This window comes from Leptodactylus fuscus, chromosome 11 (assembly GCF_031893055.1).
Source record: "Leptodactylus fuscus isolate aLepFus1 chromosome 11, aLepFus1.hap2, whole genome shotgun sequence".
NCBI classification, from domain to species: domain Eukaryota; kingdom Metazoa; phylum Chordata; class Amphibia; order Anura; family Leptodactylidae; genus Leptodactylus; species Leptodactylus fuscus.
Genome location: NC_134275.1, coordinates 82,960,667 through 82,982,505, shown reverse-complemented (window position 1 = coordinate 82,982,505; position 21,839 = coordinate 82,960,667). Strand labels below are relative to the sequence as shown.

The window sequence follows — 21,839 nt, the reverse complement described above, 5'->3', positions numbered from 1 at the left end:
TCAAAAGAAGGCGGTGCCATTCGAGTGGATCGGCAATCACTAAGGAGACCCATTTCTATTGCTGGAGATCGCTCAGTGCTGTAAGGTGCCCCTTTAACCCTTTCACCACTACTATTTTACCCCCTTCCCCCTGCAAGATCATCAGAGCCATTAACATGAATAAAGGCGTAAAGTCATGTAAAAATTCTGCCCCAGTTTTGTTTTTGGGTGCAGTCTATGCCCTCTGGATTTAGGGGTTATGGATAGGAGCAGGTCTGCCGTGAGGAGGGGGCCAGGGAGTAGTGGGCCGCAAATGGTGGGGGTTATTAATGAACGTCCAATAGAATTCAGAGAAACCGAAATCCTGGAATTAACATCGTATCTCGCCCAATAGAAATGCCGCCATTCTGCCTGTAGCTTCATACAGCTTACAGTCTATGAGGAGGTAGGGGGACACAAGAGCTTACAGTCTATGAGGAGATAGGAGGACACAAGAGCTTACAGTCTATGAGGAGGTAGGGGGACACAAGAGCTTACAGTCTATGAGGAGATAGGAGGACACAAGAGCTTACAGTCTATGAGGAGGTAGGAGGACACAAGAGCTTACAGTCTGAGGAGGTAGGAGGACACGAGCTTACAGTCTATGAGGAGATAGGAGGACACAAGAGCTTACAGTCTATGAGGAGGTAGGGGGACACAAGAGCTTACAGTCTATGAGGAGGTAGGGGGACACAAGAGCTTACAGTCTATGAGGAGGTAGGAGGACACGAGCTTACAGTCTATGAGGAGATAGGAGGACACAAGAGCTTACAGTCTATGAGGAGGTAGGGGGACACAAGAGCTTACAGTCTATGAGGAGATAGGAGGACACAAGAGCTTACAGTCTATGAGGAGATAGGAGGACACAAGAGCTTACAGTCTATGAGGAGGTAGGGGGACACAAGAGCTTACAGTCTATGAGGAGATAGGAGGACACAAGAGCTTACAGTCTATGAGGAGATAGGAGGACACAAGAGCTTACAGTCTATGAGGAGGTAGGGGGACACAAGAGCTTACAGTCTATGAGGAGGTAGGGGGACACAAGAGCTTACAGTCTATGAGGAGATAGGAGGACACAAGAGCTTACAGTCTATGAGGAGGTAGGAGGACACAAGAGCTTACAGTCTATGAGGAGGTAGGAGGACACAAGAGCTTACAGTCTATGAGGAGGTAGGAGGACACAAGAGCTTACAGTCTATGAGGAGGTAGGGGGACACAAGAGCTTACAGTCTATGAGGAGGTAGGGGGACACAAGAGCTTACAGTCTATGAGGAGGTAGGGGGACACAAGAGCTTACAGTCTATGAGGAGATAGGAGGACACAAGAGCTTACAGTCTATGAGGAGGTAGGGGGACACAAGAGCTTACAGTCTATGAGGAGGTAGGGGGACACAAGAGCTTACAGTCTATGAGGAGATAGGAGGACACAAGAGCTTACAGTCTATGAGGAGATAGGAGGACACAAGAGCTTACAGTCTATGAGGAGGTAGGAGGACACAAGAGCTTACAGTCTATGAGGAGGTAGGGGGACACAAGAGCTTACAGTCTATGAGGAGATAGGAGGACACAAGAGCTTACAGTCTATGAGGAGGTAGGGGGACACAAGAGCTTACAGTCTATGAGGAGGTAGGGGGACACAAGAGCTTACAGTCTATGAGGAGGTAGGGGGACACAAGAGCTTACAGTCTATGAGGAGGTAGGGGGACACAAGAGCTTACAGTCTATGAGGAGGTAGGAGGACACAAGAGCTTACAGTCTATGAGGAGGTAGGGGGACACAAGAGCTTACAGTCTATGAGGAGGTAGGGGGACACAAGAGCTTACAGTCTATGAGGAGGTAGGGGGACACAAGAGCTTACAGTCTATGAGGAGGTAGGAGGACACAAGAGCTTACAGTCTATGAGGAGGTAGGAGGACACAAGAGCTTACAGTCTATGAGGAGGTAGGGGGACACAAGAGCTTACAGTCTATGAGGAGGTAGGGGGACACAAGAGCTTACAGTCTATGAGGAGGTAGGGGGACACAAGAGCTTACAGTCTATGAGGAGATAGGAGGACACAAGAGCTTACAGTCTATGAGGAGATAGGAGGACACAAGAGCTTACAGTCTATGAGGAGGTAGGGGGACACAAGAGCTTACAGTCTACGAGGAGGTAGGGGGACACAAGAGCTTACAGTCTATGAGGAGATAGGGGGACACAAGAGCTTACAGTCTATGAGGAGGTAGGGGGACACAAGAGCTTACAGTCTATGAGGAGGTAGGGGGACACAAGAGCTTACAGTCTATGAGGAGATAGGGGGACACAAGAGCTTACACTCTATGAGGAGGAGCTCTAGATCCATAGGCCACTAGATTTCATAGGCATACTATCCAAAGGTTTGCAATGTGACTCTATTCACTTACAATGAAGAAGTTGCAAGACAACATTGGCAATCTTTGGTTGCGTGATAGGAGTCGTGGCCAACGTTGCGGTATAGCCCTTATGAAATGTATTATGAAAATACAGCGCTGTATGGAGAATTATCTCAACAGTTTTATGAACCTTCAGCTACAGTTTAGTCCTCATTACTGTTCTTCTGTTTCAGACGTTATCAGACAATTCTGTATCTGTAAATCTACAGCACTCGCTCACTGTTGTCCTCTGTTATGAGAGAATTGTATATCTACATACACTATGTGTTCAAAAGTATCCAGACACCCTCAAACATCCGCTTTTCATATTAGGTGCATTGTGCTGCCCCCTACTGCCAGGTCCTCCATATCAGTGACCTCAGTAGACATTAGACATCGTGAGCGAGCAGAATGGGGCGCTCCGCGGAACTCACGGACTTCGTACGTGGTCAGGTGATTGGGCGCCACACATCACGCAGGTCAATGCCAAACGACGCCTCGCTTGGTGTAAGGAGCGTAAACATTGTCGATTGAACAGTGGAAAAACGTTGTGTGGAGTGACGAATCACGGTACACAATGTGGCGATCCGATGGCAGGGTGTGGGTATGGCGAATGCCTGGTGAATGTCCTCTGCCAGCATGTGTAGTGCCAGCAGTAATATTCGGAGGCGGTGGTGTTATGGTGTGGTGGTGTTTTTCATGGAGGGGGCTTGCACCCCTTGTTGTTTTGCGTGGCACTATCACAGCACAGGCCTACATTGATGTATTAAACACCTTCTTGCTTCCCACTGTTGAAGAGCAATTCGGGGATGGCGATTGCATCTTACAACACGATGGAGCACCTGTTCATACTGCGCGGCCTGTGGCGGAGTGGTTACACCACAATAACATCTCTGTAATGGACCGGCCTGCACACACTCCTGACTTGTATCCTATAGAACACCTTTGGGAGGTTTTGGAACGCCGACTTGGTGCCAGACCTCACCGCCCTACATCGATACCTCTCCTCAGTGCAGCACTCCGTGAAGAATGGGCGGCCATTCCCCAAGAAACCTTCCAGCGCCTGATTGAACGTCTGCCTGCGAGAGTGGAAGCCGTCATCAAGGCTAAGGGTGGGCCAACACCATATTGTATCCAGCATTACCCATGGAGGCGCCACCAACTTGTAAGTCATTGTCAGCCAGGTGTCCGGATACTTTTGATCACACAGTGTATATACAGCACTCGCTCACTGTTGTCCTCTGTTATCAGCCATTATTAGAGGATACAGTCAGAAATGTAAATGACACCAGTTTTTATTACACATTTGTATCTGCCAGTGCCGTGCACTTTACTACCAATCAGATTACTACTTTCCTTTTCCGAGCCCTAGGACACATGACATCACACCGTCTCAGGTTACGTTTCCACCACATTGGATAAATCTTTCCACATTACATCTCGTAGTTATTGGGCAGAGGTTTCATTCACAGCTCTTGCGGTTGTCGGGTGATCTGACTTCAGAAAATCGCATTCTATAAATTTGCATTTCGCAGAGAGAAATAAGTATGTGACCCCTCCGGCAAACAAGACTTAATACTCGGTGGTAGAATCCTTGTTGGTCGCACAGTAGTCAGAGGTTTTTGAAGGTGATGATGAGGTTTGCGCATACGTCAGCCATGTCAGGAGGAATTTTGCTCCTCTCCTCCTTCAAGATCATCTCTAAATTATTAAGATTTTAAGGTTGTCGATTGGCAACTCGGAGCTTCAGCTTCTCCAGAAGTTTTCTATGGGATTGAGGTCTGGACACTCTGCCCGAGGCCTACAAGTTTGACCGCCTGCGCCAGAAGAAAACGAATGAAGAGGCGGCGGCATCTGAAGAAGATGGAGGCGGCGCTGGAGAGTTCTCTCGCAGCATTGGAGACGCCCCCAGTGCTGTTTAAGCGCTAGGGCCCGCCCCCAGTGCTGCGAGAGAACTCATTTGCATACCGTCGAAAACTGGGATTTCTACGGAACAGCGGCGCGAAGAAGACATCTAAAGGTAGGAGAAGAATGGTCTTTCTTAAGGCTATTCCTATGTGTCTACGAGAAAAAAATCGATTTTAATGAAAATTTTAAAGAATTGCTTTACAAAGTGTTGGCCACATTATACTGTGTAGAGACCTATAGCAGGGCATTATACACGTGTGCAGTCGGTGCAGTGCCCCTTATGTGGGCACAGGCCGAGGACAGACAAGTGCCCGCCCGGTTACCCGGCTTACAGGCCGGCAGGAGCTGTGGGTGTGGGGCGGCTGTCATCACTCTGCACACCCGCATTATCTCCGCAGCCCACGCCCAGCTATCTCCTGTTACTATGTCCCTGCCTGAGGCCGCAGCCATGTTGTGTACGGTTCTATATATACTGTAGGGTACATTGGTCTCCACAAAGATGGCGGCCGGGTGCAGCAGGACCGGAGACACTCTGTGGTTGGCCTTTATACTTAGCTAGTAGGCGTGGCTATGGGGTGGGCGTGCCCTTAGCTGTCATGCTTGTGATTCACCAGTAAAGCGGCCGCGCCCTGCCCGGAACCGAGGAGGAGAGAGAGGAGCGGAGAAGCCCGGAACCTGCGGCCAGGGAGGGTGAGTGCAGCACCGGGCACCGGGAGAGGGACAGCCGCCGTGTAATGTACAGTGTGCTGTGTGTATATACTGTATACTTATACTATACATAGGTGTGCAGTGTATACTCATACTATATATAGCTGTGCAGTGTGTATACTGTATACTCATACATAGGTGTGCAATGTATATACTGTATACTCATACATAGGTGTGCAATGTATATACTGTATACTCATACATAGGTGTGCAATGTATATACTGTATACTCATACATAGGTGTCAATACTGTATACCCATACTATATATAGGTGTGCTGTGTGTATATACTGTATACTCATACATAGGTGTCAATGTATATACTGTATACTCTTACTATACTGTATCCTATAGTCATACTGTACATAGGTGTGCTATGTATACAATGTATACGTGGAGTTATACTGTATATGTGTGTAATGTATAGCGTACAGTACACTGTATACACCTACTAGCCATAGGTATGTTTTATGTATACAATGTATACAAAGTGTATAGAATGTATCACTCTCCATATATGTGTATGTACATTACATGTGCAGTTATATGTATGTGTAGTTCTGTATACACTGCTAGTATATATGTCTATATGTGTTTTTGTGTATACACTGGGCAGGGTTGTATGTATATACTATATCTAGTTGTATATATTATACTGTTGTACATACGTGTGTACACTATACCGTTGTATATATTTACTACTTTTAGTGTCATGTATAAGTGTAGTTGTATGTTCTGTGTATATAGGCTCTGTGTTGTGTATACATTGGGTCAGTACTTTAGTATATTGCTTTCTGCCATGTACAGTGACATTCACTGATGCAGTGCCGTTACAGTGTAGCAGCGCCGGGCCGGGTCCGCTATCACTTTCTTGGATTCTGCTCTCCGGCATCGGTTATTGATAGAGCAGATAAATGCACCGCATGATAAGTGGCTGCCAAATACCTCACAGCGCCGCTGATCTCCGGTGCAGACATGTCATATTGATGGGACGTTCTTCAGTCTCAGCTTCAGATTCTCATGGTAGACCTGAAACTGCTGCTTCTACCTATACAGAGTACAGGGCACAGCAATGAGGGGATATACAGAGATATATATATATATATATATATATTTCACTGCCCCCAGTGGAGATAAGCGTCTTCTCATGTCACTAGGCAGCCCCTTATCCATGGTTGTCAATGAGCATACAGAACCATAGGGAAGTGGGGGGCGCTATCTTTTAGTATATGGCCGATATTAACCTGCAGTCACCACACCCTGCACATCCTTGGCAGCCTATAGAATGCCGCCATAGCTCTCAGCCCCCCCCCCCCCCCCCATCTATTTCTAGGAATTGCTCTGGATCAGCCTTGGCCTGTGGCTCCACGTTACATATATAGACTGACCCTGTGTGGGTGTGCTGGTGCCCCGGGCATAGAGGGGGGCAGCTGTGTGACAAGGGGGGGGATTCTATTATTTAATAAGGAGTGGTTAGCGCTCCAGCATTCCTTACTGACTGGCCAGACTGGAACCAGTAGTACTGGTGCTATATGTGCATGAGTACGTAGCGCCGTATATCTGCAGCCTGCCGGCACACACATAGTTAATGGCCACGGGGCAGCTTTTACTTCTCCGAACATGAGCCCCTGATTCCTGACTGTGTAGTCATAGACCCTCCCTTACTTACCTGCACGACCGGTTCCTCCAGCCGCTACTGTATTTACTGTAGTATATGGGCAGGTGTATGGCAGGGATGGTCGGGCGCGGACAGTGTCAACATTGTAAATTGAGAAGAGTTGTCAGGACCCATTGTGTGACCAGCGGGAGAAGACAAGATTGTGTGTACTGTCTATAGCAGGGGTAGGGAACCTTCGGCTCTCCAGCTGCTGTGAAACTACAACTCCCAGCATGCTCCATTCACTTCCATGGGAGTTCCAAGAACAGCAGAGCCAGTATGCATGCTGGGAGTTGTAGTTTTGCAACAGCTGGAGAGCCGAACGTTCCCTACCCCTGGTCTATAGGCCGAGACTAAGTGGTTCATCATGGAGCATGGAATATATAATATATAATATATATATATATATATATATATATATATATATATATATATATACTGGGCGGCCAATTCTCGCCTCTAGAAAGTTGCATGATAATAAGTTGCAGACTGGTCGCACAGTTACTGTCATGTGTGTTTTTTGCAACTTTTTGTCACATACTTGAGCACACTTGAATGGACTGAGCTGCAGTACCACACACCCTCCTGTAGGGGGCAGCAGCGATCATTGGGGGAGGACGTCCACTGATGCTGTATCAGCCTGTCTAAGGGTCTGTTCAGGGTGCTCTAACGTGATGGGTTACATCTGCTGAGACGCTCCCATATGGAGCAAAGACAAATACAGGTGCACCCCGGGATTAGCCAGATGACACGTGAGGCCACACTAAGGGCAAACCTAGTTATGCATCTAAATCGTGACCCAATTAAGTAATCCGTCCTTAGGCTACAGCCCTGGGTTGGGGCCCCCTGTGGGATGTCTGCAGCAGGTTATCTTGCAGCAGCCTCACCTGTGGAAACAAATGTCTGGTTTCCACAATTGGTGTAACCCCTGTGGATGGTGCGGTTTGAAAATCGCTGCAGAATCGTAATGCTGCAGAATACAGACCCGTCCTTAGTGTTCAGATGAGTTGTGCAGGATCTTCAGCATATGCAAAAGACAGTGCCATACTTTGTATAGTGGTCATGCTTGGTATTGCAGCTCAGCCCCATTCACTTGAATAGGACTGAGAAGCAGAAGAACAGTGGATGTGACATCAGTTGCTAAGTAGAGACTCTTTCCAGATCAGTCAGCTGATCTGCGGGGTTTCTGCAGTAAGAAGCAGACGGATCTGTACACTGTGTAGTGGCTGAGCCAAATTACCACAGCTCAGGACTCGTTTGGTTGAATAAGAAGCTCGCTGCAGTAACCTGGCTCAACCACTACACTGTGTACGGCGCTTCTGTTTTTGCTGGTGCTGCGGCTGCTATTAGCTGATCGGTAGGGGTGCCGGGTGTCAGACCCCCCACTGATCTGATATTACCGACCTATCCTGTAAAACCCCTTTAAGAACCTGCTGTGCCTTCTAGTTGTCTAGACTCCTGGCAATGTCTTCCGTATCTGGTAATTGCCATCTTCAGGGGTAGACAGACCCATGACCGTTCAGTCCCAAGCACTGTTGTCAACCAGCTTTATTTAGCATTTGCTCCTTACACCCGGGGAAACGTAAGTAATAAAAGAAACAAAAATAAAAAAATATTTGGCGTTCGTCCAGTATCTACACAGCGCAGTTCCCCTGGCTCACAGGGTGATGGCGCACTGCCCAGCATCCATACCAGTACTGTGACCCTGCAGACTGACGTCACCCACTGCATACTACTTAAAGGGGTGTGCCATGTAAAATATATCCATAGGATAGACCTAAGAACATGGGGTGTCTGGCCCCTCTTGTGCTGGCAGCACTCGGCGGATATCTTTGGTGCTCCCATTGAAGTGTCCAGGAGTCGGGGTACATCCCCATCCCCCAGGAGTGCGGCTGCAGCACCCAGATAGCATGCACAGTTCTTAGGAGTCGCTTTTCAGGGTGCATTTCCTTTGCCGTTGCTGGATTTCTTGTAGCTGTAGTGTCGTGGTGCACCCTGTTTTTATTTGTATGGTGCTGCACTGTGCACTGACACCCTTGGACCCGGGTCTTCTCTTCTACAATTGGAGCGTGTGTTGCTGCAGCGTTCTTGCATGAGTCACCCTGGGGTTTTTCGCTATTGTTAATCTTTGACAAGCGACTTACCTTTACAATACAGAACCCCGGCAATAGTTGACATTCCCCAGCACCGGCCACTTCTTGATGTGGGGTTATATTTAGTGTAAATGCAGCAGGCAACCCTCTGCGGTATGTTCAGTGTGACCTAAGGGTATGTTCTCACGGCGGGAAATGAACAGGAACTCCGTGTAGTCGCCCATGGTGTAGCCTGGATGGGATCGGCATTCCGTCAAGGATCTCCACTTCTAATTCGGCCTGGATCAGGGGTAGGGAACGTACGGCTCTCCAGCTGTTGCAAGACTACAAATCCCAGCATGCATACTGGCTCTGCTTTTCTTGGAACTCCCATGGAAGTGAATGGAGCATGCTGGGAGTTGTAGTTTCACAGCAGCTGGAGCGCTGAAGGTTCCCTACCCCTGGCCTAGATGAATGGGCCTACACAGTGGGGAGTATTGTGCCGCGGACTCCCCGGCAGTATCGAGCAGTGAAACAAAATGTACAAATCCAATAGGCTGATTCTTAGGATACCCCCATGCCCAGGAGATGGTTGGCCAGTCAAAAAGCGTTGGCTTTGCCCTACATTCATCTGGTGAGCACCATGTGTCGGCTGTATAACCTCACACGTCTATGGCGGTTATAGGGCTAACAAGGACTCGTTCCCGATCGTGAATAACGTCGTCATGTCTCTTTTTTCTCTCCAGTTCTAGGTAGACTATAAAGATGTTCCTGATCAGACAATATGGAGGAGGTGGCGGCTTTGGTGGTGGTGGCGGCGGAGGATTCGGTTCTGGAGGACTCTTCGGAGGAATTTTCAATGCACTCAGGTATGTAGTTCTGCAGGTGACACTTAAAAGGGTCCTTAATTGACACTCCGGGGTCTCGACCTCCTGCAGTTTGATATTAGTGACATATCTCAAGGTTAACAAATATTAAAGGGGTTTTGAACATCCGCAGAGTCCATCATCCCGGAATCCTGCACCTCAATGTCATGTGACGTCACCTTCACCAATCACGTGGTCTGATCACAGCTCAGTCCAATTCAAGTGATTAGGGCTGAGCTGCAATACCAAGCACAGCCACTATGCAAATGGATGGCGCTGTTCTCGGTAAAGAGGCCGAAGCAGTGACTCAGATTCTGCACCTCTTGGTGTCCGACCCCCGACTTATGTAACTTGGAAAACCCCTTTCATTGTAGCTGACGGTGGTCTAAATTAGCCCAAAAAAATGGTTGCAAGCTGCAGTTTTGGAGGTGCTTAGAAATAGCGCCTCTCTTATTTATGGGCTGTATCTGGTATTGCAGTCCCGTGAATGAAACTGAACACCAGACCTCAGGGGTGATCCGTTTGCTGCCACAGATCCTGCTTCTAGGACCTTTACAGGAGAAAGGTGCAGCTATGTGTGTAGAGCAACCCCTACAGGGACAATGAAGTATGACACGCACCCATTCGGATGTCTAGTGGTTGGTGCAATGGGTTAGTCTGAGCAGGAGTTCTCACAATTGACAAACTATAGAAGTAAAATTGTATTATTCATATCATATACACGTGGCAGATATTTCAGCAGTTTCTGATCCCTAATCTCTCGTTTTTTACTCTTTACAGCGACGCAGCTGCGAGCTACAACCCCACTCCTCCGGTAAGAGAATATTCCATGTCTGATTGTCGCTCTCATACGTGTACACCACAGTTATAGGTTACTGGGAACAATCACCGGGGTCCGGTATGACACGGGCCACCCCCACATTGAGGCTCCTGTGTCTGCCCATAAGTGCCCCCTGATGGAAGTTCATATGTGTTACACTCCATTCATGTCTATGGGACTGCCGGAGGTGTCTGGTGTAGATCTGGCCTAAATCTGGAGGGGTTCGTTTACCCTGCCTTCGCCACGCGCATCATCGACAAAGGGGTGAAGGTGGCCTAAAAGAGGAATTATAAAAAAAAATGGGTTTTTTTGCAACTTTTTCATGCCCTGTATGCAAGAAGACTTGGGGTACAATACAGTACAGGTACAACATGATAATTCTCCCTTTTGGGTTATGGAACAGAGACCTGTTCTCAATGAAGAGCATGAGTCCCCCCCCCCCCCCCAATCACCCCTAAAATGGCCGATAACGGAGACCAATATAGATTGGAACAGGGACTAGTGTAGGTTTAGATTCCCTTCCGCTTCCCCCCTCCCCCCCCCCATTCAGAGTCCTCCACTTCCTAATTGTCCCCCCTGTTTCTCTCCAGCCCCCTCGGAGCCATATTTCCGTCATTCAGGCAAACGAGAGCCAGGAGGAGCAGCAGTTCCGTCGGCTCTTCAACCAACTGGCCGGAAGTGTAAGTCTTGGAAATTCCTTGGCATTTGTTCCAGGGTTGGCACCGTTGGTGTTGTCATAGGGAGGGTGTTCAGTGTTACACGCAATGTTTAATTTTGACTCCCGTTTCTTTAGGACATGGAGGTCAGCCCAACCGAACTGATGGGAATTCTCAATAAAGTAGTTGCACGACGTGAGTATTGTTTTGCTATGGATTCCTCATTAAAGGGGAAGTTCACCATCTGTTCAATACCATCTGCTTGAAGCTGGGTGTTGAAATTCATTGGATTGTCCGGGGTAGCGCACTCCAGAGAACTGGTGCAGCACTAGGAAAGACTAGGAAGATAGAAGCAGGAGGGCATGAAAGATCCTAGTCCTGCATAAGCCCTCCGTAGGGTTAGTTGATGGCACAAACACGAGTTGTCTCAGGTCTCGAACCATCGGGTACAGCTGTGAGCCTGCGCCGTAAGTGTAGAGGGAAGGGTTAACTTGGCGGCTCTTTCGGGTTTTATATTTCACGACTTGCACTAGGACGAGCCTCATTTGCCTTTCTATGAAGTTCCTGTTTTTTCACATGTAAATGTTTACGTAGTCGCGGTTATTTTCCTTATGTTCACGGTGTATTCGGGTCGTGACCCTGACATCTTGTTCTCTTACAGATCCGGACCTGAAGACGGACGGGTTCAGCATTGAGTCCTGTCGCAGTATGGTGGCTGTGATGGACGTATCCTTATAGGAATGGCATGGACTGGTGTCCGGGTTGTGTTATGTTCGCAGTAGCAGTATTACAGCTCTGCAGATTTCCCTTTAGCCCAGTAATTGGTACTAGAGATGAGCGAGTAGTATTCCATCGAGTAGGTATTCGATCGGATACTACGGTATTCGAAATACTCATACTCGATCGAATACGACTAGCTATTCACAGTAAATATTCGATTCAAAACCAGCGTTGATTTGCCAAATGCTATACAGTGTACAGCATTCAGCAAATCAGCGCTGGTTCTGCATCAGGCTTGTCCTTGCTAGGAGCAGACAGCTTGCTGTTACGAGGGAGCTTACTTTTTCTCATAGGAATGCATTGACCAGCGTTGATTGGCCAGTGTACAGCATTCAGCCAATCAACGCTGGTTCTGCCGGAGGCTCGTCTGTGAGGAGGTGGAGTCTAAGATCAGACCACAGCAGTCTCCACTGTGGTCCGATTTTAGACTCCGCCTCCTCACAGACGAGCGTTCATTGGCTGAATGCTGTGCACAGGCCAATCAATGCTGGTCAATGCATTCCTATGACAAAAAAGTAAGCTCCCTCGTAACACCAGCTGCCAGCTCTCCCGACTAGCAAGCATGAGCCTGCCGCAGAACCAGCACTGATTTGCCGCAGGCTCGTCTTTGCTAGTCGGGAGAGCTGGCAGCTTGCGGTTACGAGGGAGCTTACTTTTTATCAGCGCAACTGCAAGCACTGTTCAATTAAAGCGCACGCATAGACTATAATGGGGTCCGTGCGCTTGAACTGCACAGCGCTCCTCCTAAACACTCTCCTCCTGCTACTCGTGGACTTGGTGACTCTCCTTTTGTCGGATAGTGGTTTCCCCTGAAACGAGCATTTTTCCCATAGACTATAATGGGATTGGATATTCCATCGAGTAGTCCAATATTGAGGCTCTACTGGAAACGAATATCGAATCTCGATTATTTCACTGTTCGCTCCTCTCTAATTGATACAGAGCGATAGTATTGGGTAGACTTCCAGATGACTTAAAGGGATCGCTCAGCAAGCTCCGATCTTTCAGTAGCACTGTCCCTTTATCCAGACTCCTTGATAATCCAGAACCTCTCAGGTCAATGGCGAATTCTAGACTTGTCATCGTCCATTGAAACGTTACGAGAAATGAAACATCTTTGAAGACTACAAACTAGCCCTGTGTAGTCTGATCTCGCAGTCACACGTTATTTTTTCGTGCCGCCCTGCGCACATTAGACACGTAGCTCAGCCTAAGAGATGTGGACGCAAGACATTAGGGTTTAATCAAAATTATTTGCAGAGTTGCTTCATTGTTATGACTGTGAATGTCGATGGACCGCGGCGCTTGTGGATGTGTTTGTGCCTTGACAACTCCGTACAGAGCGACAGCACCGGAAAACTGGGCTTTGAGGAATTCAAGTATTTGTGGAACAACATCAAGAAATGGCAGGTGAGGAAGACTACGGATTGTACGATGGTCGCACAGGCGGCCTTATATTTCTGTCCCGTCTGATAACTGTAGGGGGCAGCAGTTAGTGCTTAGGAGACTTTGCAATATAGGGGGCGCCAGAGCCTGTTGTATTACTGGCAGAGCAGGAGACTGCAGCACATTAACGTTTTTGAAGGTCTATGGCAGCTAATGTGCACCAAGGATGCTGTATTATGAGGTTCTGCAGCAGCTGAGGTGTGTATTATGAGGTTCTACAGCAGCTGAGGTGTGTATTATGAGGTTCTGCAGCAGCTGAGGTGTGTATGATGAGGTTCTGCAGCAGCTGAGGTGTGTATTATGAGGTTCTGCAGCAGGTGAGGTGTGTATTATGAGGTTCTGCAGCAGCTGCAGTGTGTACTATTAGGTTCTGCAGAAGCTGAGGTGTGTATTATGAGGTTCTGCAGCAGCTGAGGTGTGTATTATGATGTTCTGCAGCAGCTGAGGTGTGTACTATGATGTTCTGCAGCAGCTGTGGTGTGTATTATGAGGTTCTGCAGCAGCTGAGGTGTGTATTATGAGGTTCTGCAGCAGCTGAGGTGTGTATTATGAGGTTCTGCAGCAGCTGAGGTGTGTATTATGAGGTTCTGCAGCATCTGAGGTGTGTATTATGAGGTTCTGCAGCAGCTGAGGTGTGTATTATGTATTTTTTTTTCAGGCCGTCTACAAGAGATATGATGCAGACCGATCGGGAACTATTAATGGACCAGAGCTGCCCGCAGCATTCCAAGCAGCAGGTGGGTGGTAGTTCTGTCCGCTCTCCCCTCAGATCATTCTGTCAATCAGAAGAGCAGAAAATATGGTCAGGAGTCCTGTATACTGATGCGGCCCTATATGCTGATCTGACCCTATATACTGGTGCGACCCTGTATGCTGATCTGGCCCTGTATGCTGATCTGGCCCTGTATGCTGATCTGGCCCTATATACTGGTGCGACCCTATATACTGATCTAGCCCTGTATGCTGATCTGGCCCTGTATGCTGATCTGGCCCTATATACTGGTGCGACCCTATATACTGATCTAGCCCTGTATACTGGTGCGACCCTATATACTGATCTAGCCCTGTATACCGATGCGGCCCTGTATGCCGATGCGGCCCTGTATGCCGATGCGGCCCTGTATGCCGATGCGGCCCTGTATGCCGATGCGGCCCTGTATGCCGATGCGGCCCTGTATGCCGATGCGGCCCTGTATGCCGATGCGGCCCTGTATGCCGATACGGCCCTGTATGCCGATGCGGCCCTATATACTGGTGTGGCTCTATATACTGATCGGGCCCTATCATGTTTCTCTTCTTAGGATTCAATCTAACTGGTGAATTGTACCAGATGATCAGTCGTCGGTATTCTGATGAGAATGGCGACATGGACTTCGACAATTACATCGCCTGCCTGGTGCGGCTCGACGCCATGTTCCGTAAGTAATACTACAATAACTGGTTATAGGGACATTCCAACCTTTACCCCTGGAAACGCCTCCGACCATCAGCTCCGCTCTCAGGGACACAGTCATTGATAAAAAGAAACAAAAAATCTCAATCAGCAATGTGATTCACACCACTCTATTAAAAGGCTCTGAGAGGTTACTTTTGGGTAGTGTACCTCTGTAAATGTACTTCTATATACCATACAGAGCCTGTATATACCTCCATGTCACTGACTGGGGGGGGGGTGATGTCAGGGGGTGGGGGGCAGTAATATTCGGATGTCTTCATACTTCACTTTCTTGTCTTCCAGGTGCTTTTAAAGCTTTGGATAAGGATGGAGATGGGAAGATCAGAGTGACAATCCAGGAGGTGAGCGCTGTCACGCTGGGGGGGTATTTTGGAGGCCATGGGTGACGATTTGACAACAGTCTGTCACATGCTCCAATACTTGTTCATAGATTAACCCTTCGCCAACATCTGCCTTACAATTATGGCGATTGTCGTGTATTTATATATGGCGGCCGCCAAAGCTGTAGGGTCTCTACTATGCCCGCACTGACCGCAGGCATGAACCCCCATAAAACCGTGCCCACAGATGACCGACCCCCAACAATTTTTTTATTTTTTTTGCAAAGTTTTCTGAGGGGTTGAAAAAAAAATGGGAAAAATAAAATTCTCTAAATTTGGTATCCCCACAATCGCCCCGACCCATCCAATGCAGCTGATATTTTGACTGCGCCATAAAATCAAAGCCTGTAAGAAAATCACCAAATTTATTTATTTTTTTTTCCAATTCCACCCAATTTTGAATTTTGTTTCCATCTTCCCAGTACATTGTATGGAGTTGAAAACAAAAATTAAAATAGGGTGTTTACAGGAAAGGGTTAAAGGCTCCTCTCGAGGGCGCAGACCCAAGTGGTGGTCGATGGCTGGATGAGACCGAGCTGAGAATGGCTCTGTTATTTAAAGGGGTTCTCTGCGACTCGCCTATCCTTAGAATGGGTCATCAGTATGTGATTGGTGGGGGCCGCCACCGATCAGCCGTTCATATCATCTGTCACATGGTGCAGCAGCAGCTCAGTCCCAAGAGAATGGGGCTGAGCAGCAATACCAAGCATTACCTCCACAGTACTTACAATGCTGTGCTTGGTATTCATTGAAGAGGCCGCAGCGATCTCCCAAATGCTGCTGCCTCTTCATGTAGCTGATCTGTGGGGGTGCCAGATGTCAGACTCCACTAATCACCTATTGATGACCTATCCTAAGGACCTGGTAAGACACAGAAAACCCCTTTAAATAAGTGGGTAGTTTTCAGCCTTGTCTGAACCACGTCTCATCCAGTCTGCAATCAAAATGTATGTTCCAGAAAACCCCTTTAAGCTGGTAAGGATGTGTTTGACAAGCAGCTTGCTGACTGCCTCCACTGACAATGAGCAGAATTTTGCATGCAGCTCTGGAGTATAGTAAAGGATCTATAGGGTGCGTGCAGAAAAGCTGCAGTGAAGTGAATGTAGTGGAGCTGCAATACCACACACAGCCTGTGGACAGGTGGGGCGCCGCTTTTGGAATAAATCTGCCTCCTGTGTGACATGACGGTGACGTATCTGATCTTTCTCCCTTGCAGTGGCTGCAGCTGACCATGTACTCGTGAAGCAGCAGGAGGCGCCTGCCGATCGGAGCTGTGAAGATCTCCCCCCTCTGTATACATGCCTGATTTTTTTACACTCCTTTATCTTTGTAAACTTCATTGAAGAAAATATTTTACACTTTAGTAATATTGGAATATCTGAGCTGGGTCCCCCGGTAATGGTTGGACCGGCGCGGCCGGCATGACCCCGTGTGACGCTTCTGCTCTCTTGTATGTGCTGTAATGCCACGAGAATGACAATAAATCCAACCAGTTCAATGGTCCGGGGCTGATTTGTACGATCGCCGTATACTACCTGGTCATGTGACTCGCTGATATGTAAGGTTGCCGTATGCTACCTGGTCATGTGACTCGCTGACTTGTATGGTTGCCGTATGCTACCTGGTCATGTGACTCGCTGACTTGTATGGTTGCCGTATACTACCTGGTCATGTGACTAGCTGACTTGTACGGTCGCCGTATGCTACCTGGTCATGTGACTAGCTGACTTGTACGGTTTCTGTATGCTACCTGGTCATGTGACTCGCTGACTTGTATGGTCGCCGTATACTACCTGGTCATGTGACTCGCTGACTTGTATGGTCGCCGTATACTACCTGGTCATGTGACTCGCTGACTTGTATGGTCGCCGTATACTACCTGGTCATGTGACTCGCTGACTTGTATGGTTTCTGTATGCTACCTGGTCATGTGACTAGCTGACTTGTATGGTCGCCGTATGCTACCTGGTCATGTGACTCGCTGACTTGTATGGTCGCCGTATACTACCTGGTCATGTGACTCGCTGACTTGTATGGTCGCCGTATGCTACCTGGTCATGTGACTCGCTGACTTGTATGGTCGCCGTATGCTACCTGGTCATGTGACTAGCTGACTTGTATGGTCGCCGTATGCTACCTGGTCATGTGACTAGCTGACTTGTACGATCGCCGTATGCTACCTGGTCATGTGACTCGCTGATTCGCCTGTGCTGAACATGTGGTTTAGAGATTTATGTAGTAGCAGGTCATTGGATGGGTCCATAATATAGCACCGCCATGCTGAGCTCCTTGGTGAGGATGTGCCCTTGATCTGCAGTCACCCAGCACTGCCGCTACACAGTACACTGAGCAGTCGGCTCTTTTGATCACTGGAGGACACAACAGTCGGCCCCCCCCCCCCCCCCCCCCCTTATCACCATCCACAGGACAAGTGTCCTTATCAGCAAAAATCCCTTTAAATTTAGTGCTTGCCTCATTAAGTCATATGCAGATAGCGCCCTCTGGTGGTGGAAACTCCTTGAACAGATGGGTTAAAGGAAAGACACTCCCTGGGCAAATACATTTTTCTGCCTAGACTGAACACATTACTATACATATCGCTCCACCATTGTGCTGATTCTTCAGTATGCAGAGCCCTGCAGGGGCCAGAAGTCTCCGCACTTTACCGTTGCTGCCCACCCAGCTCTGCTCCTCCTACTTGTACATAGAGCGGAGTCGGTCACGTGACCTAGAGCTGGATTGTCAGCGACAGAGTACGGAGACGTCTAGCCCCTGCAGGACGGCAAAAATCACTGCCATGGCAAGCGGGTATATACAGTATATTAGTGAGTGCCGCCATACTGGGCAGTGGGTGCAATGTGGAATGATCCTTTGGGCCCAGCTGGTGAGGGGGCCACATGTATAATAACCAAATCTTAGAGGGTAGTGATTCTGGGCAATGCTCCCATTACTCTGCCAGGGGCGTACAGTGACGTCGCTGCTGCCAACAAGTCAAACATCACCAGCAGGGACCTGGAGCACCCGGGATTTAGGAGGTAAGTAATGCGTCCTTATGGCATTGCCCCAAGAGGATTTCCCGACATACATGCCCTATTGCACCTAAAGGCTCTCGTATTAGAAAGCATGTACTGTATACCGTACAGTATAAGTGACCACTGCAGAGGGCTAGACCAGGCTATTGTATACCGTACCGTATAAGTGACCGCTGCATAGGGCTGGACCAGGCTATTGTATACCGCACAGTATAAGTGACCGCTGCATAGGGCTAGACCACGCTATTGTATACCGTACAGTATAAGTGACCGCTGCATAGGGCTAGACCAGGCTATTGTATACCGTACCGTATAAGTGACCACTGCATAGGGCTGGACCATGCTATTGTATACCGCACAGTATAAGTGACCGCTGCATAGGGCTGGACCAGGCTATTGTATACCGCACAGTATAAGTGACCGCTGCATAGGGCTAGACCACGCTATTGTATACCGTACAGTATAAGTGACCGCTGCATAGGGCTAGACCAGGCTATTGTATACCGTACAGTATAAGTGACCGCTGCATAGGGCTAGACCAGGCTATTGTATACCGTACCGTATAAGTGACCACTGCATAGGGCTAGACCAGGCTATTGTATACCGCACAGTATAAGTGACCGCTGCATAGGGCTAGACCAGGCTATTGTATACCGCACAGTATAAGTGACCGCTGCATAGGGCTGGACCATGCTATTGTATACCGCACAGTATAAGTGACCGCTGCATAGGGCTAGACCAGGCTATTGTATACCGCACAGTATAAGTGACCGCTGCATAGGGCTGGACCATGCTATTGTATACCGCACAGTATAAGTGACCACTGCATAGGGCTGGACCAGGCTATTGTATACCGTACCGTATAAGTGACCACTGCATAGGGCTAGACCAGGCTATTGTATACCGCACAGTATAAGTGACCGCTGCATAGGGCTAGACCAGGCTATTGTATACCGTACCGTATAAGTGACCACTGCATAGGGCTGGACCAGGCTATTGTATACCGCACAGTATAAGTGACCGCTGCATAGGGCTGGACCAGGCTATTGTATACCGTACAGTATAAGTGACCGCTGCATAGGGCTAGACCATGCTATTGTATACCGCACAGTATAAGTGACCGCTGCATAGGGCTAGACCAGGCTATTGTATACCGTACCGTATAAGTGACCACTGCATAGGGCTGGACCAGGCTATTGTATACCGTACAGTATAAGTGACCGCTGCATAGGGCTAGACCATGCTATTGTATACCGCACAGTATAAGTGACCGCTGCATAGGGCTAGACCAGGCTATTGTATACCGTACCGTATAAGTGACCGCTGCATAGGGCTGGACCAGGCTATTGTATACCGCACAGTATAAGTGACCGCTGCATAGGGCTAGACCAGGCTATTGTATACCGCACAGTATAAGTGACCACTGCAGAGGGCTAGACCAGGCTATTGTATACCGTACCGTATAAGTGACCGCTGCATAGGGCTAGACCATGCTATTGTATACCGCACAGTATAAGTGACCACTGCATAGGGCTAGACCAGGCTATTGTATACCGCACAGTATAAGTGACCACTGCATAGGGCTAGACCAGGCTATTGTATACCGCACAGTATAAGTGACCACTGCATAGGGCTAGACCAGGCTATTGTATACCGCACAGTATAAGTGACCGCTGCATAGGGCTAGACCAGGCTATTGTATACCGCACAGTATAAGTGACCGCTGCATAGGGCTGGACCATGCTATTGTATACCGCACAGTATAAGTGACCGCTGCATAGGGCTAGACCAGGCTATTGTATACCGCACAGTATAAGTGACCACTGCATAGGACTGGACCAGGCTATTGTATACCGCACAGTATAAGTGACCGCTGCATAGGGCTGGACCATGCTATTGTATACCGCACAGTATAAGTGACCACTGCATAGGGCTAGACCAGGCTATTGTATACCGCACAGTATAAGTGACCACTGCATAGGGCTGGACCAGGCTATTGTATACCGCACAGTATAAGTGACCGCTGCATAGGGCTGGACCATGCTATTGTATACCGCACAGTATAAGTGACCGCTGCATAGGGCTGGACCATGCTATTGTATACCGCACAGTATAAGTGACCGCTGCATAGGGCTGGACCAGGCTATTGTATACCGCACAGTATAAGTGACCGCTGCATAGGGCTGGACCAGGCTATTGTATACCGTACAGTATAAGTGACCGCTGCATAGGGCTGGACCAGGCTATTGTATACCGCACAGTATAAGTGACCGCTGCATAGGGCTAGACCAGGCTATTGTATACCGCACAGTATAAGTGACCGCTGCATAGGGCTCGACCAGGCTATTGTATACCGCACAGTATAAGTGACCGCTGCATAGGGCTGGACCATGCTATTGTATACCGCACAGTATAAGTGACCGCTGCATAGGGCTAGACCAGGCTATTGTATACCGTACAGTATAAGTGACCGCTGCATAGGGCTGGACCATGCTATTGTATACCGCACAGTATAAGTGACCGCTGCATAGGGCTAGACCAGGCTATTGTATACCGCACAGTATAAGTGACCGCTGCATAGGGCTAGACCAGGCTATTGTATACCGCACAGTATAAGTGACCACTGCAGAGGGCTAGACCAGGCTATTGTATACCGTACCGTATAAGTGACCGCTGCATAGGGCTAGACCAGGCTATTGTATACCGCACAGTATAAGTGACCGCTGCATAGGGCTAGACCAGGCTATTGTATACCGCACAGTATAAGTGACCGCTGCATAGGGCTGGACCATGCTATTGTATACCGCACAGTATAAGTGACCACTGCATAGGACTGGACCAGGCTATTGTATACCGCACAGTATAAGTGACCACTGCATAGGGCTAGACCAGGCTATTGTATACCGTACCGTATAAGTGACCACTGCATAGGGCTAGACCAGGCTATTGTATACCGCACAGTATAAGTGACCGCTGCATAGGGCTAGACCAGGCTATTGTATACCGCACAGTATAAGTGACCGCTGCATAGGGCTGGACCATGCTATTGTATACCGCACAGTATAAGTGACCGCTGCATAGGGCTAGACCAGGCTATTGTATACCGCACAGTATAAGTGACCACTGCATAGGACTGGACCAGGCTATTGTATACCGCACAGTATAAGTGACCGCTGCATAGGGCTGGACCATGCTATTGTATACCGCACAGTATAAGTGACCACTGCATAGGGCTAGACCAGGCTATTGTATACCGCACAGTATAAGTGACCACTGCATAGGGCTGGACCAGGCTATTGTATACCGCACAGTATAAGTGACCGCTGCATAGGGCTGGACCATGCTATTGTATACCGCACAGTATAAGTGACCGCTGCATAGGGCTGGACCATGCTATTGTATACCGCACAGTATAAGTGACCGCTGCATAGGGCTGGACCAGGCTATTGTATACCGCACAGTATAAGTGACCGCTGCATAGGGCTGGACCAGGCTATTGTATACCGTACAGTATAAGTGACCGCTGCATAGGGCTGGACCAGGCTATTGTATACCGCACAGTATAAGTGACCGCTGCATAGGGCTAGACCAGGCTATTGTATACCGCACAGTATAAGTGACCGCTGCATAGGGCTGGACCAGGCTATTGTA

The 21,839-nt window shown here is 48.6% G+C and overlaps 1 protein-coding gene across 1 annotated transcript; it reads left to right on the top strand.

Moving 5' to 3' along the window:
• Positions 1–4,908: 4,908 nt before the first annotated feature.
• CAPNS1 (calpain small subunit 1) lies at positions 4,909–16,658 on the top strand. The gene is made up of 11 exons (XM_075258955.1): positions 4,909–5,005; positions 9,499–9,621; positions 10,399–10,432; positions 11,029–11,118; positions 11,232–11,289; positions 11,756–11,820; positions 13,216–13,284; positions 13,979–14,057; positions 14,622–14,738; positions 15,059–15,117; positions 16,373–16,658. The coding sequence occupies exons 2-11, from the start codon at positions 9,518–9,520 to the stop codon at positions 16,397–16,399; spliced, it is 702 nt and encodes a 233-aa protein (XP_075115056.1). The 5' UTR covers positions 4,909–5,005; positions 9,499–9,517; the 3' UTR covers positions 16,400–16,658.
• Positions 16,659–21,839: the final 5,181 nt, after the last annotated feature.